This window comes from Rhizopus delemar, genomic scaffold (genome assembly GCF_000149305.1).
Source record: "Rhizopus delemar RA 99-880 supercont3.9 genomic scaffold, whole genome shotgun sequence".
Taxonomy (NCBI): domain Eukaryota; kingdom Fungi; phylum Mucoromycota; class Mucoromycetes; order Mucorales; family Rhizopodaceae; genus Rhizopus; species Rhizopus delemar.
This window is the reverse complement of record NW_027137835.1, coordinates 1,572,700-1,589,479: the sequence shown is the minus strand read 5'-3', so window position 1 is coordinate 1,589,479 and position 16,780 is coordinate 1,572,700. Positions and strand designations below refer to the sequence as shown.

Genomic DNA, 16,780 nt, shown 5'->3' with positions numbered 1-16,780 from the left:
TTGTGAAGAGGTCAAACCGTCATCGAATTTTGAGAGAAGTGACTGACTAAAGAGTTTACGATGGAATAGACGATACCATAAAGACCGGCTTTCAGGCGAAACAGGCATTTTCCAAAAAAGTGACCACTTTGAAGTTGGTATTGGTGATATTGCCGATGATGGTAGAGATCGCTGTATTAGAGACAGCCGAAATGGTTTAGGTTTGTAACTGATCCATTGGGGCTGCGAACAAAAGGCATCGATGAACGTTGAATCATCTACTTCCCCCAATGGCTCATTTTGATTCAATATATGAGGCCAGATAAGCTGATTGAGCTTGATGATACGATTATAGATATCTCGGCTTAACTTGGAAACCAGACGAGGGGAGGAAGGCTGGTCAGACGACAATAAAGGTCGTATACATCCAAAATGGTGATCATACGTAAAAAATTGAGACACCTTGAGTTTTTTGTGTCGTGCTCGAGTGATCCAATAATCAGTAGGAATCATAGCGAATATAGCGGACAGGGGCAAGCGGAGAAGTGTGGCAGGAGTACACTTTGCTTGTTGTGTATCCGCATATCCAAAAGAATCAAACGCCTCATATATGTTTTGCATAAAGTTATTAGCGTGAGCAGCAGGACGTAATCGCAAAAGAGGAAAAAAGAGAGCCAGTCTTGTTCCAGTATTTCCTGAATGGAAACGACGTATATGATCTAGCAATATAGGTTGACTACAAGACTGAGGGTGGTTGTCTTCCAGGACTTGACGAATCCAGCGTAACTGTAGGTTGTGTCGTTGAAATTGTGGATCCAAAAGACCTAACCCACCTAACTTTGGATCTAAACACAACTGCGTGTATTTGATCTTAGGTTTGCAGTTATGCCAGACAAACTGATAAATCACAGAATTGAGCCGTCGAAAGAAGGTAGTCGGTAAATGAACCATCCGCAGAACATACCACAATTTAGAAAGTATTAATGCATTCATGATGGTAACACGTCCTTTGATAGAAAGTCTACGTTGAGAGTAGATAATACATTGAGATTTCACTGTCTGTAACAACTGTTGTTCTAGATAACGACGTTGATGAAAAGACTGAATCATGGGAAATCCAAGGTATCGAAGAGGACTAGGTGCCGAATGATCGTGCCAATTGGAAATACCTTGTGTTGCTAGAAAAGCAATCCACTCTGGGTAGGAGCGTCCATCCAAAGAAAATGCTTCAGTCTTGTGAATATTAACCTTAGCATTGGATACAGACCCATAACGGTCTAAATGGTGGCGTAGACGACAATAATCATCCGTGGATTGCAACAGGACACATACATCATCTGCATATGCAAGTACCTTTAAGGGGGAAGGTACGATGTTGGATGTTGCTGTAGCTGAGTTGCTCACAGATTGAAATTGGAAACCTTGAAAGGAAGAGTCTTGAAGGATGTGTCGAAGAAACGGCTCCAGCGCAATGTTGAAAAGAAGAGGCGATAATGGATCGCCTTGTCGAAGACCCCGACGCTGATCAACTTTGTTGGTAAAATGTCCGTTAATATTGATTCTCACCGCATTTCCAAAGAAAAGATTCTCAAGAGAATGAACCAAAGATGGAGGAAAACCAAAGGCCAACATTACTTGACGCAAGTACATAGGGTGGACACGATCATAGGCCTTTTCTTGATCTAATAAGAGACCAATCTCAGGCCGTCTTTGAACATGAGCTTGTTCCATGAGTATGTTGAGAATCATGCCATTTTCAGCTATAAAGCGATCACCAAGAAAACCAGTTTGATAACGATTGATAATTGTGTCCATAACGGATCTCATCCGTTGGTTTATAATGCGCGTGTAGATCTTTGCATCACAGTTGATCAAGGAGATTGGCCGCCAGTTTTTGAGGGTAGAGAGGTCCCCTTTCTTTGGCAGTAATCTTACACGTAAATCTTGCCATGATGATGGAAAAGAACCAGCAGTTAAAGCCATGTTGTATACCTTAAGAATAAGATCCTTTAACGGTGAGAACTGATAAATGAGATGCATGAAGACATAACCTAAACCATCCGCACCAGGACTACTTTGCCTCCTAATTACTTTCTTTGACTGTTCAATTATCTCCTCTGTCGTAATTGGTGAGATGAGATAGCGACAATCATCTTCATTTAATTGTGGTAGATCTGCTATATCTTTCAGATAGCAATCAATGTCATGCTCATCCACAAGATCCACTGAATAAAGTTCTTGGTAGAAAGCTTGACTAACCTCCATGAGTTGTGTACGAGAGGAAACAGTCAATCCCGATGTAGGGTCTTGCAAATAGTTTATGCTCTGTTCTACAGTTCGTACCTGGTGTATCCGCTTGAGATAACCGGCGGATTTCTCTCCATGTTCTCTCCAACGTATTCCCGCCTTTAATGCTGCAATATCTATCAACTCTTGTTGAAGAGATTCAATTTGTTGGTCCATAACAGGAAGATAATGTAAACGTATAGCTGTGGGTGGCCGACTGCGGAGGAAAGCATTGCGCTTGCGTTGCAAGGCCTTAATTGACTTCTTGCGCCAGTCGGTGTAGTCAATTGCATAGCGTTGAATAAATTGCCGTACTTCATATTTGACGTAGTCCCATTGTTCTTGTGCAGTCATCGAGGTAGGCAAAGAAGGTACGATATCCGTGAGTCGTTGTTTTAGTTGTATGCGGTACTCTTTCTGTTGAGCCAAAATGGGGTTGGCACGCCAGAGACCAAAACCAGTGGGAGTTTGACCTAGATTAAGCGAAAGAGAGAGTAATTGATGATCAGTCCATGAAGAGTGTAGTCGATGTATATCTGTAGCTCTAAGCATTGGGCGCATCTGATTACTAATGAAAATGTAATCGATTGTAGAGTAGATCTCATCATTACGACGGAAAGTTGGGATATTACTATTGTCTCCACTATGCATCACGTTATAAAAGGATTCTTCTAGATATGATACCCATTTTAGAGATGTTTGAGTTGACAAGTTAGGACGATGATAAGAATAATTGAAGTCGCCAAGGATAATGATCCGATTTGGGTCAATATCAGATACAGAGGTGAGAGCTTCTAACACAGAATCAAAAAACTCTCTTCTGTCCTTACCTGTATAAGCTGGAGCATAAACCACTAATACATGAAAAGGAGTATAAAAGTTCTGTGGATGACTAATTTTAGAAAGAATAATGCGTGGGTTTGACGGAATGAGGTTATCCGACAGTTGATATTTGGAAGAAAAGGAAAGCAAGCCACAATGGCGAGTCCATAGAGATTGAGATGCTTGAAATTGTACATTGATGAAGTTTACATGGTCTGTGTTAGTGTGTGTTTCTTGAAAGGCCATTATATTGAAGTTTAAAGAGCGTAAGTAACGTATGAAGTTGGATTGTTTTTGGGTATCATGGGTCTTCACCAAACTGTTACAGTTCAATGAAGAAATGTTGAATAATAGTTCTTTCGATCTATTATTCATTATTGCTTAGATTGAGTTAGAGCACCATCAATGTTGAATACTGTGGTGCCGTGCTGCTGATCACTGGGGATGCATGCAGGTATTGGTGATCCCAGATTACCTAAAGAGTCATGACGAAAGTTATATCCTGCTGGGGCGCCATTATGGTGGCTATCCATGGCAGCCTGATGTTGAGACTGAGGAATGTTTTTGGTGGCTTGATCCACTATAACTATGTCTGTAGCAACATGTGGATTGTCGATATTTCTAGCATTAATTTCCATTGGAATATCATCTTGTGATTCAGCGGTTGTTGTGAAGATAGCTTTCAGGACTTCTTGAGTGGATACCAAGATAGAGTCCTCCTCAGTTGTTAGCAAAGTAGAGGAATGAATTCTTGGGTCATCACCAGATTCGTTCCGAATAGAACGTTTACGTTTCATAGTATTCGAAGTGAGAGGCTGGGAGGGAGTGCTAGGCATAGTTATGCCACTAGAAGCTTGGCTCGACTGAACCTCAACTTGATCTACTCTGTCTTGTGGAGCAGTAGGAGTTTTTCTGGCCTTTTTAAATGGCTTATTCTTGCTTTTTGCGCATTCAGCAGCAATATGGCCACTAGCGCGACAGGTCCAACAAACACGGGATGAACATTTCTTTGGACAATCAGAGACAGCATGTCCTTCAGCATGACAGTAGCGACAATAGGTGGGCATGTCACTCCACACAGCATAAAAGCCTTCATCGTCTGACTGATACCAAGGAAGATGGTGAGAAAGGGGAGAAAATCTGTTATCATTTTTTGGGACGCTTAGTATAGCATAGCCCGTACCCATATAGGTACCAGTATGGGATTCTCGTAGGATCCCTAAATCAAGAACGGAGCCATAAGGTTCCAAACTCATTTTCAATTGTTCCTTAAGAATGTCCTCTTTAAGAAAAGGAAGGTTCGATAGTCGAAGTCGAACTAAAGGGACAGTTGGATCTAAGGCTCGACAAGGTAAAAGCCTAACTGCATCATTTTCAAAAGTAATGCCGTCTTTAAGAATGTGATCAACGGCAGGATCTGAGGGATCAAAGTTGATTTCAGCAATCTTTCGACTGCCTTCTTTAGTGGTTGCGACTGCGATTCGTGATGGAAATTGTTTCGCAATCAGGGCCATGAGCTGCACGGGCGATTCAGATCTATCGGTCATGTCCAGGAGGACACTACCTGGAGAACGTCCTGCTCTCCACACTTTAGAGTGAATAACTTTGTCTTGTTGACTGTTGTGAATGTCGTATTCGAAAGTAGCATTCATAAGTGATGTTCGCTTCCTAGCCACTACTTGGGACCAGGGCATATTTTTCAATTTGATAGGAGGCGCTGGTGCCTGTGGTCGCTGCGTGACTGCGTTGACCGACTGGTGAGATATTTTATCGGAAAGAACCATGCATTTGCAGATCATGTGTTTTTGTCACTACTGTTTTTCTGACTTTAAAAGCTGACTAGAAAAAATTAAAATCTGTCGTTACGTGAAATCCCTCATGTCGCATGCTTACGTTTATTTTGTCGCTATCTTTTTAATTTTCTAGCATCATTCCTGTTTAAAATGAACGCACAATTTCTTTACGAGGACGGTCAAGGCAATATTATGAACGAACAAAACACTGAAAAAACATTAGCATCTGATGAAGGGGAGCAACATTCGGATCCAATCAACTCCACTGAAATGCAGTCTGAAAGTAGACCTAATAATGAGGAGGAAGGAATAGATGCTAGAAAAAAACTAAAGAAGAGACAAGCACGCTCTGTTTATACTGATCAAGAAAAAGAAAGCTTCTTTAAGCTCAAATTTGAAAAGTGTTTAAGTGCATCTGCTGCTGCAAAGCAACTCGGAATTAACGCCCGAACTGCACAGAGATGGAGTCAGGAGTATGACAAAGATCCAGATGGCGTCTTTGATAACAAAAAGAGAAAGACAGAACGCAAACCTGCGCTTCAGGAAGAACATAAAAGATACCTTCAAGATTATATTGACGAAAACCCAACGGCAGTTTTAGATGAAGTGATGGATAACTTGACTCGAACTTTTGGAGGACCTAAGATTTCAAAAAGTTCTGTGTACAACTTCCTGACGACTGATTGTAGTCTTGCTATAAATCGTGTACCATCGCATCGAGTTGATAGTAATGAAATAGTCCAGCAGGGATATGAGTGGGCATTAAAACTAAAGCAATCCTACGTGGATTTCCTCACTAACTGTGTTTTTATCAATGAATCAGCTTTTCACATCAATATGAGACGCAGTTTGGCTTGGTCCAGAAAGGGTAATTCGACCGCAGTTAATACACCTGCAAACAAAGCAAAGGCAACTACCATTTTTGGTGCTATATCTGCATCTCGCTTGATAAAAGTCACTTTGGGAATGCCGCAATTAGCAAAGGAAGCCATTATTGATTACCAGTCAGCAGAAAGTAATCGAGGCGGTATCGTCGCTGGCCATTATCTTAACTTTATTAAATCCACCCTCGATGAAATGGACAAGCATCCTGAAATGAAAGGATATTATCTCGTGATGGACAATGCCCCAGTTCACAACTTGAAAGATATTGGTGAATATGTTAACTCTCGTGGCTATCGATACGTCTATCTCCCTCTTTACCCACTTGATATTAACCCAATGGAACTCTTTTGGACCGTTGCAAAAAACAAGATCAAGCGCTCCAGACTTACAGAAAATGAAACAATATCGTCAAGAATAAAAGACGCTTGTGATAGCCTTACGCCAGATGATTTTCAAGGCTTTGTTCATCATTCTGTATCGTGTATCGATAAAATTGTTGAAAAAGAGTTAAACTGTCAATAACAATACAAGCTACTTGATTTGTTTACTTAAATAACTTTATTGCAATATATTTTTAAGCCGACATTTAAAATAAATTACCTTTATTGTCAATCTCTGATATCCCCAGCGTTTATGTATTATAATTTAGCAAGAAAGCTAAGCACTCTTTAAACAGAATACATATATATTAGATAATCTGAAGACTGTGTATGAACAAGTAGAGAGGTGTGGTTTCATCATGAGCAATAGTAAGTGTAAACTTTAAATTTTTAAGAGCAGCATGAGGTTTGTTCTTGGATAAAAGATTCAAATTAACATACACCATTTATCATTGTTAATTTTCGTTTTTCACTATAGGAATTATTAAACAATGATTTTCAAATGAAGATCTCACTTGATACTTTAATAACAAATGTGTACTCTAAACAATCTAAGCTTTTTGTTTTGTTAGTCTAAAGCCAACACAGAAAATCATGAATGTATGTCAAGTCTTAATAACTTTTAAACTGCTCATTCACTGATTAGTATTGAACATATGTACAAAAAATAAGATTTAAATGTGTATTGAAAGGAGAAATGATATCAGCCAGTCAGCTAAAAAAGGGAGAGGGACTATCTAATCCCTCTTCTATCTCCCTTTTTATTTCTTAAAAATTGTTGTATTCTTCATAGATAAATTCATCTACAAGAGAAAAGATTAGTTGCATTACACAATGTTGAGTTATCCGAATTTGCGCCAGATTTTATTTTTTACAGTATATATAAAGTAACTTTATTTGAATCTAAGCAATAAATTGAATGGTTATCTCAATCCCATTCCCCTATTGATGAGTTTTTCATAGAATGTTTCAGAGTGTCTAGCCCAACCTTGACAATCACTGACAGTATCTGTCTGACAGACCAAAGTAGTACGATGTGTAAGCTTGTTCTCCTTATTCAATGGATTTTTTTTAATATTCCTTTTGATTTTCGCTCAACATTCTTCTATAGAATTTAAAAAAGAGGAATACGGTGGCATACACAAAGCCTATAAGCCCTACTATTTATAGCTTCCACAACAAAGCAAGAGTAGTGAACCCTGTAATTGACCATAATAATGAAAAAATCTTTCTTATTGTGTTTAATCAATACACCCATAACGGACTCTATGAATTTGATAATATGGTAGACTGCTGTTCCTTTATTAAGGAATTTAGGTTTTGAAGCCTCTTGAGTATTAGCTTTTCTTTGAAGTAAGCAATTAATAAAAACACTTTCAATCCTTCCGTGCCGCTTTTAACCAAAGGCCCTACCTTCAAAAGACCGATAGTGTCGAAATGTGATATACAGCCAACAAGACTGATGCTCAAGCCTTTTTTGTGTGTACCTTTATACTAGCCGATTCTCCAACTTTAAACCACACACTACGTCTTATCTTATGGGAATTGAACCTAGCCTCATCAATAAAAATGCAGGTTTTTTTTTTTAAAAGAAAATCGACACCAGTTGGTTTTCATTCCTTCGCTATTTGGTCTCGAAGTTTAGTCGTTCGGTCTACATATCTTTCCAATGTGTACATGGAAGCTTGCTTCAAAGGCAATGGGCTTTTCCTGTTATGGCCTTTCATAGTAATGGGAGCGAGACAGCCATGCCGTTAAACTGCCTCGCCAATTCTTCTCTTGTAAATCCTAGCTTACATAAAGGATTGCTGTCGAAAAGCTTAATAAGAGTAGTCATATGCTCAGGAAAGAGTTTTTGTAGTGTATCATATCCTGTCCTGTCCTTTTTTTCCAACGCCTGGCAATATTGAATCATCTCCGGTATTGTAATCATGAAATAGTTTATTCGTAAATCCGCGAGGAATCATGTTCGTTTTTGCAGCTTTCAGTACTGACTTTCTCTTCTTGCATGATTTGATTAAGCGGCGTATCTGATTGGCACCGTATTTCTTCGGCTTTTTTTATCGTTCGAAATTGCTACTGCTTTCAACCTAGTTGTAAGGGCTTTTATGATATTCTCAGTATTGATTACCTCAGAATCAGCAACAGTACTGAAATCAATTAAAATTTCAATATTGCCAAGTTCATGTGTTATGTATTCGATGTCCTTCGCATCTGAGCTAGGTTCGTCATCAGGCACCTGCTCCAATGCAGAATTATAGTTTATGAAGCCCATTTTATTGAGTTGCAGGCTATACTCTTATTATAAGAAAATAAATAACAACACAAGAAATAATTCTATCTAAAATTAAATGAGATTTAGTCTCGAAAAAGAATCATTTCATCTCATTTTATTTTTGGGAATCATCTAAAAAAATGCAGATCGTTTATTTTTTAGGCTCAGATCGTCTCTTTTTTGACATTCTAAAAAAAATGTACGGAACCACAGTCTTTCGGTACAACACTAGACCTGAGTATCTCTGCTGATAATAAAATAGGATAATTCTGACCCATTACCTTTATAAACAGGATTCTAAGTTCATGGACTATATTTCATTTTTCAAGAGTATTTACAATATTCTATAAAAAATAGTGAATCAGATCATCATTTTCTAAGAATAGTTTTTTTTTTTTTTTTGTTGCGCTTTGTATCACCAAAATGTATGATTACAAAGCAAGTGTCTAGTAGATCATCACTTAAAGACAATTTTCAAAATCAAAACAGTGTCTAATACAAATGCTTTTCATTTTTATTAATAGATTTACAAATGAACCATTAACAGTTGTCAGAACTATATATGCACAAGTTTTGATATTAAAACATTATTAGTAGTAAAGAGCTTACTCTTGGTAAGTAATAAATTTTTTTTACGAAAGAAGGCTGAAATAAGATTATTTTGAGTAAAAGCCTTTTGGATTTAATTTTGGAAATAAATGGACTATTTTGTAAAATTACTAAACGAATAAAGCCCATTTTGCCCAGTTTTGGAGAAATATTTTATTTTAATTTGACACTGTTGTACAATCGTGGTATGAATACAGCCTAAACAAACAAAGTAGTAATGCAAGGTACCAACATTCAAGCTGATCAGTGAATTCATCCGTGTATATAAGCATCACAACTTTTATTTTTCCTTTTTTTTTTTTTTTTTTTTACTTTTCTTTTTTATCAAAATGGTTTGGCTTTATCATTCTATTGCTTTATCCTCTGCTGTGGCAATATTTGTTGCTAATGCACAATTAAATACAACTTCCACATCATCATCCCCTCCTGCTCAAACTTCGCCTTCTTATCTTTCAAACATTGTACCCCTGTCGGGAAATGTACAATCGTATCCTGCATCTAATACGAGTATTCCAACAGGTGCCTTACCTTCTCTCTCCTTCAATGCCTCTGGATATCCTGAAGTTTGGAAGTCACCTCCAACAGATTCTGCTGAAGTAAAAGAAGCTATTGCTTCTATCAATTGGGGACTAGTGCCCAATGCCACTATTCGTAAGGCCAATTCGAATGGTGATCTTAGTATGACTGGCTATGATTCTACTAAAGATCCCGACTGTTGGTGGAGTGCCTCTGGCTGTGTTCAATCCAAGAACCCAGTTATTCCTCCTGATTACTATCGTTGTCCAAACGTTGGTGAATGGGGTTTGGTAAATATTTCAAATAAAATTAAGGGATATGAAAATCTAATCCTGCATAGACTTATGATGATGGACCACTCACAAGTGAAGCTGGAACTTGGGCAGAACCTAACTTGTATGATTTTTTAGCGCAACACAATCAAAAAGCTGGCCTCTTTTGTTAGTATTCAACAAATTTACCTTTTTCTTTTTTTTCTAACTATCTTATTTGGAATTAGACATTGGTTCTAATGTTGTTCAAGCTCCTGCAGCAGCTCAAAGAGCATTAGCCGATGGACATACATTATGCGTTCACACTTGGTCTCACCCTGCCATGACTTCACTTTCAAATGAAGCCGTAGTTGCTGAATTATACTGGACACTTCGTGCGATTAAAGAAGTCACAGGTGTCACAACAAAGTGCTGGAGACCACCTTATGGTGATGTCGATGACCGTGTTCGTGCGATTGCCTGGCAAATGGGTTTAGCTACTGTCATCTGGGATGAAGATACAGATGACTGGAATATGCCTGGTGATGGTGGTGGAAACCTGTCGCCCTCAACTGTAGATGGATATTTTGAAAATTGGATCGCTGCTCGTAAAAATGGTAGCGACAGCTCAACAGGCCATATTATTCTTCAGCATGAACTTAATAATGCGACTGTTTCCATGGCTGAAAAATGGTTGCCCGAAATCCAGCAAGTGTTTAATGTTATGCCCTGGAATCAATGCTTTAATATTTCTCAGCCCTATTGGGAAAAAAATTTTGTATATCCTACCCTGAATGGATCCACACCAAGCACTAATACTACAGTTAGTCAAAATGTGACCGTAACGGCCTCTATTGGTTCTGCTGCCGCTGTTCAATCATCTCCACCATCCTCTGCTTCTGTTTCTAGTTCAAACCGTAATAGTACTACTAGTTCTGGGATTCGTCTTTCTTCATCTGGTTTTGTTTCTTGTCTTATTGGCATGATTGTTATTGCATATGCAATTTAAAGGACTCAAAAAAAGTGAAGTCTCTTTTTAGAGAATTATGTGTATAATGTATTGCATTTGTTATTATTTACTACTTTTAAAATATACTCCCCTTGACCCAATCGTTTATTAAAGGGAAAGAATAAAAAGCTATTACAAGTTCTATTTGGCTTTTCTAAATATATTATAACGTCAAGTGAAAAAGAAGGAAGATTATTTTAAGGAGTAAAAGGGTAGAAATGAACATTTTAAGTTAACTTCTGTACTAATGCAGCTATAAAAGAACTAACTGCGCTTCTCCTTTCTTCCTTTGATAAAAAATCAAGCAATAAAATGAGTAATTGCAGCATTAACTATTCCTATCATGAGTAAGTCTTTTATCATGAAAATGTGGTTAATCTTCAGTTTGAATATGAAGCTCCATTTTTGTTTAATATCAGACATAATTAATAAACGTATACAATAGTATATTTATGCAATTTACAGGGGGGTTAATAATGAACTTTTCGGTTAAAATCTTTCAGTTAAAAAAAAAGATAATGATCGGTTATATCTAGGTTGAAATACCTGCTATTCGTAAAGTCTTTGACGAATCAATCGATATGTTATTGTGTTATTGGGGTATAAAAAGTATATGAGATCAAATATCAAAATTGTTAACTCTACAATGAAGATTCCACGAGCATATGTTACAATCAGAGCCACTTTAAATGCTATAATTACGCGGTCAGTTGTTCTTTTTTTTAAGGGAAAAGTTCTCTTCTTTTTCAATTTTACTATGAACAAAACACAGTTTGAGCTTACACTTGGTAAAAGATGCGTCTTAGCTACCATTAATTATATTGAATTTTACCATAATCAGCTGGAGTCTCTTAATTAGGCCGCACTGCGGATACTCTTATGGATAGGTTAGTTATATTTTCTCACAGGCTGTATTAATAACTATCAACACGATGTAATACAAGAATATTCCTGAAATGTTGAATATCATGACAGGAAACTTAAGTAAAGTAATTATATGATAATGCCATCTCACCAAACTTAGTTCTAATAGATAAAGTCAAAGGTTCATAATTTAGTTTCTCTGTGGTTGCTCAAATGTTGGAGGGAATTGTTTAAAGACATTCGAAAGCGGTGTGGGCTAGGTAGGGCTTTCTTTAGTTGCAGGAGTTTCAAGCCATATTTGATCAATCCTTCAGCAGAAATTGTGCCCGAGATGGCGGTTGTTTGTGCACGTATTTTGGACGCCTTGACTATTGCAGGTGAGCCTTTCTTTGACCAAGTCATGATGCGTTTTATGCTAATATGGAAAGCAGATTTGTAAAAGCCCCTCCTAACTTCTCGTAAAATCCATGTCGGTTTTCTCCCACTTACGAATTAAATCTAGGCGGTATTGTGTCTTTTCTTTACTGTTCCTGTCTACAAGTTAACACCGGGCTTTTTTGAGAAACAGGCTACAATATTTTCTCACAAAACCATAGATAGTGCTTTAGATATTTGAAGTCCTGTAAATACCCAATTCAGTTGCTTCATCACCTGTTCCAGGATGGCTAACGGATTTTCATGAATGTAACCTAGAAAGTCCTTCTTATGCTCCTCATTAAAAAGACGTAGGCAAATAAATTTTCGACGTTTCTCAAAGATGCTATCAAATTCTCTCTCGTTCTACTTGACCCATCTTTTTGCCAAACGAACGTGGATTCCTAACTGCTTTGCAGTGGCAGAAGCATTCAGACACTTTTCAAGCAACAGCTTGAAAGATCACATTTTGTCCTGACCTGTGTATAGCGTATAATTACGCTTGATCAATACTTTTCTCATTGCAACGTCAATGCTAACATATACTCTGTCTTGTATTTGTACGGTCTTAGCCTTGTTATCTCTTTATTATGGAAGAGTAAGCAAATACAGTGTATACGAGCTCAATATTTCAAGATGATATTGCCCCTCGTCAACAATATAATTTATAGGCTTTAGCCAGCCATACTCATCCACAACAGCTCCTTTTCCATCTTTGTACAAACATTGAGTGCTCATTTTGATAAAGGTTTTCATATAATTGTGCTAAGCAAGAAAATCTGAGAGAAAATACAGATGCACCCTTTGTATCTCCCGAAAGGTCAGGGCTGGTACAACAAAACATCCTAGAGATGCGACTTCTGACTTGTCGACGTGGGGACATTTATTTTTAGAACTCGCAATATTCACTTTTGGAAGAGTGCAACATCAATTTCCCCCTGGTGTCACTATACATTTGGGAAACAGTGTATATGTTTATTAAGGAAACAATATAAAGTCATTATCTGGTTCTTCAAAATGATGAGATGATAATAAGAGAGGTGAGGTAGGTGGAGATAAAGGATAAGCCGTGTTGTCATCATCTGCTGTTATTCTTTCAAGCTCTTCTAATATCTTTTCATCATTCAATAATAAATCATCTCTATCACAGGGAAGAGGTGAAGCAACAATAGTTGGCATTGGACCAAACAAGACATCCTCTCGTTCTAGTTTTCTTTTCTTTTTTCTTTTTTCTATATTTTCAAAAGGTGAACGTTTGTTTGTTGTTAAAAGGGTAGAGTTATCCGGTTGATTATAATTCGTGTCATAAAAAGATTCGTGCCAGTTATTAAATAATGTTTTCTTTTCTTCTTCATTTTTTACGGTGGCTGTATATTGTTGACCAGATAAAAATCCAACTTTAATACTTCTTTCGGGTAAAAAAGCTGACGGGTGGGAAGAGTAGTGGTAGTTGGTTGAAATAATGCTTGATTTCGCATAGTTTGTTGTTGAATTTTTTCTTGCTTGGTAATTGCACTGTTGTTGATAATAAGACAAGTCATTGTTATTGGTAGTTTTTAAAGAACACAAAACGTTATTTGGGTTAATGGACACTAAATACTATTGAGGCGATTTATGATTTTAAATCACCCCTTTTTTTTTCTGTTAAAGTTTTATGATGGGACAGATAACCTTTGTTTCCCTTTTTCCTTTTGTTCACAAAAGAAAAATTATAAAAATTGTGTGAAAAAAAGCAGCAAGGGTTGAAAAAGAAAAAAAAAATATAAACTAAAAAAATTGCACAATGTGTTCTGATTGGACAATAAAACTCTGGAGTTAGTCATCAGAGATCTTTTCAATTCTGCCTTTGAAACTTATTTTTTATTAATTTACACAGAAAATTTGCTTTCATTGGCTTTATTTTCTCTGATGTTTAGTCCTTGTTGGTGCCAATACTACTCTAGCAAATCCATGAACTATTTGGTTATTTGTTTATATTTAAAAACCATTTGATAGAAAAGATTACTAAAGTAACACAAGTAACAAACTTGGAAAAGACACGGTAACCATAATAATCTAACGAGATACCTACAAAAGTAATTATGATTTGTATCCCAAAGCAATGTACTCATCAATATCAAAGATACCTGTTGCAGAAAACAGTCATTTTCGGTTTAAATCATATTCAAATATGTAACTACAGACGAATAAGTTTTTTTCCTTTGTGTGTGTGTTAATCCGGGTATACATGAGTTATATGAATGGCTAATTTTTAAATTAAATCCTTTTAAACATAATATAAATGCCATTTATACTTATGACAACAGTATTAAATTAGTATACAATAAAATAAATCTATCTGTTTACAGCCATCTGTCTTTGTGAAAACAGACTTGCCTTGACTGCATGACCTACAAAGAAAACATTTACGCATTCTTATAATCATATTTACAATTGCCATATGTACATCTAGATCTTTCATCATCAGGCTAATACCAATTACATAATATCTTTCATATAATAGGCGAAACAATGATTTTTTGAATAATGTTTTATTACATTTAACAAGTTTATCGTTTTGATAACAAAAATATACGGGGAAGAAAATAAACAATTTAGTGTTGCTTCTTGGACTATAGAATAAAAAGTTAGTCATATTCCTTAAAATTGAATTATCCAGCATACCTTGATCTTACGAAGGTAGAATTCAAGTTCCTTGCCTTCAAGAATGTAACCATCGCAACGACCAGATTGACCAGGGCGAGAAGCAATGACGGCATAGAGACGACCAGCATTGAATTGATCATTCAAGAGAGGATCGATAGCAGCAGTAGCGGCACGAGCAGCAATCTTTTTTTCAACACTCTTGGACTTCTTTTCCTTTTCGGCTTCCTGTACATGCATCCTTTTAGCTCTTTTATTCACGGCGTTGTATATATGCGTATTAACTTACAGCAGTTTCGGTTGCCTTTTGCTTACCAAGAGGAAGAGCATAGTGTGATTCATACCATTGACGGAAAGGAGTAGCATCAATTTGAATGACAGCACCCTTAACAAGAGTGTTGGTACGAACCAATTCGTTGTTGGAGGCATTGTAAACAACAGTCAAGACACGAGTCTTGCGAGAGATACCCTCGGAACCCCAAGAGAAGTTACCGTTTTCCAAACGAAGAGCACGGCGCTTAAAGCTACCACCACGAACACGAACCAAGTGAATACGCTTGCTACCTAATTTGGTGTTGGCAGATTGACGACCCAATTCGAACCTAAGCAAAAAAAAAAAAAAAAGGCATAATGTCAATACTGTTCTCCTCTTAATAGTTGCAAAATATATCTGTTGTAATCCAATGTATAAATTGCTGCTTATCAACTGATGCAAAAAAACTTACTTTCTCTTCTTTCTATATTGAGCACGTCTAGCACCAGTGGCGCTACGCTTATGGCGAGAATCACGGCTGATACCTTTTTAAAAATTATTTTAGTATATGGATGGACATATGGATGGATGGATGGATGGTTTTGTTTTTACCCATATTATTTTGTAGAGAAGGAACTTGTTTTGGTTCTTGTTGAGCTTGACAATTTACGCTCTTTCTCTCATTCCTCACACCGAGCAACCCCACTCTCTTTCGCCCAGTCTCTGTTCAGTGACCACACTGAAATAATGTGACTTTTTTTCATTGATTCATTCTCCTATTTTGACTAAAATGGCAACTTTTGTAAATGATTTATATTAAATCTTTGCGATTTAGCCTAATGTCTATCGCATTTGCTTGAAGTACTACATTTGCTATGTTACTAAAAGTATAGCTGTTTGCATCAAGCAGCTTGTCTATCAGATTAACGTACAGTACTCATAGCTGCTTTAAATGCCAACTTTTTTTCATAAAAGTTTCTATTGTATTGAATGTGCTTAAAAAGCATAAAAAATACTGTATCAAGTTGTGTGAACTGGTAGATGTCACCAAATCTTAATTGCAACTAACTAGAAAAGACTTTTTTGCCTATGAAATTGGTTGTAAGTACTGATCGAAAGGATGCCATACAACGTCCTTATCTAACCCTATTGGTCCTACATGTATTAAGGCAAACATGTCTCTTACTGGCGCTAAATACAAGCAAAGGGTTATTCTTTTGGAAGCTTCAATTGAATTTAGATTTAATACTGGGATTCTTTAACATCTAGTTGTGAAACCCTTGAAGCCGTTGTAATTTTAAAAACCATGTCTGGTCAAAAGCAAGTTGACCAATGATTACATGATGAGGTTAGTATAATTGTATATCCAAACATTGAATTCAATATTCTTATCCTTGTTATTCCTAAGGAAGACTCTGATGGTGAATACGGGAAAGAGATTCAATCATGCATTGGCATTAGAAAGTTGAATTCTATTTTCACAAATATCGATTGTTTCCCTCTATCACTGATTTCTGAACTACACTAGAAAATGGGATATACTAATATTTTCACCGTTTTGGGTTCAAAACAAGTGCTTCATAGATTTTCTATTCGTATAGAAAATCAATCCAAGTCTTTGTTTACGCCTAATGGTATATAGTGCATGTTCAAGAAAGCATTTTTTGGCTTTGTTTCAGCTAGTGCTTTAGTTTTACGTACTATGGCCTACCATATGCTGCAATATTCATTAAATATATGAGCGCCTTTACTAATGAGGATATGATTCATCATGTAGAATGACTTAATGGGCTTATCAAGT

At 36.9% G+C, this 16,780-nt stretch overlaps 5 protein-coding genes across 5 annotated transcripts; 2 read left to right on the top strand and 3 right to left on the bottom strand.

Moving 5' to 3' along the window:
• Positions 1-698: 698 nt before the first annotated feature.
• Positions 699-4,634, bottom strand: RO3G_11686 (uncharacterized protein; the record flags this gene model as incomplete). Its single annotated transcript, XM_067666270.1, has 3 exons — positions 699-765; positions 944-3,443; positions 3,563-4,634. The coding sequence occupies 3 exons, from the start codon at positions 4,632-4,634 to the stop codon at positions 699-701; spliced, it is 3,639 nt and encodes a 1,212-aa protein (XP_067522371.1).
• A 396-nt stretch (positions 4,635-5,030) lies between these two features.
• RO3G_11685 (uncharacterized protein) lies at positions 5,031-6,287 on the top strand (the record flags this gene model as incomplete). Its single annotated transcript, XM_067666269.1, has 1 exon — positions 5,031-6,287. The coding sequence occupies one exon, from the start codon at positions 5,031-5,033 to the stop codon at positions 6,285-6,287; it is 1,257 nt and encodes a 418-aa protein (XP_067522370.1).
• A 3,071-nt stretch (positions 6,288-9,358) lies between these two features.
• Positions 9,359-10,805, top strand: RO3G_11684 (uncharacterized protein; the record flags this gene model as incomplete). Its single annotated transcript, XM_067666268.1, has 3 exons — positions 9,359-9,835; positions 9,886-9,985; positions 10,045-10,805. The coding sequence occupies 3 exons, from the start codon at positions 9,359-9,361 to the stop codon at positions 10,803-10,805; spliced, it is 1,338 nt and encodes a 445-aa protein (XP_067522369.1).
• Positions 10,806-13,061: 2,256 nt separating this feature from the next.
• Positions 13,062-13,624, bottom strand: RO3G_11683 (uncharacterized protein; the record flags this gene model as incomplete). The annotated part of the gene is made up of 2 exons (XM_067666267.1): positions 13,062-13,315; positions 13,513-13,624. The coding sequence occupies 2 exons, from the start codon at positions 13,622-13,624 to the stop codon at positions 13,062-13,064; spliced, it is 366 nt and encodes a 121-aa protein (XP_067522368.1).
• A 1,053-nt stretch (positions 13,625-14,677) lies between these two features.
• Positions 14,678-15,595, bottom strand: RO3G_11682 (40S ribosomal protein eS8; the record flags this gene model as incomplete). The annotated part of the gene is made up of 5 exons (XM_067666266.1): positions 14,678-14,695; positions 14,748-14,954; positions 15,031-15,328; positions 15,452-15,524; positions 15,592-15,595. The coding sequence occupies 5 exons, from the start codon at positions 15,593-15,595 to the stop codon at positions 14,678-14,680; spliced, it is 600 nt and encodes a 199-aa protein (XP_067522367.1).
• Between the last annotated feature and the right edge of the window lie 1,185 nt (positions 15,596-16,780).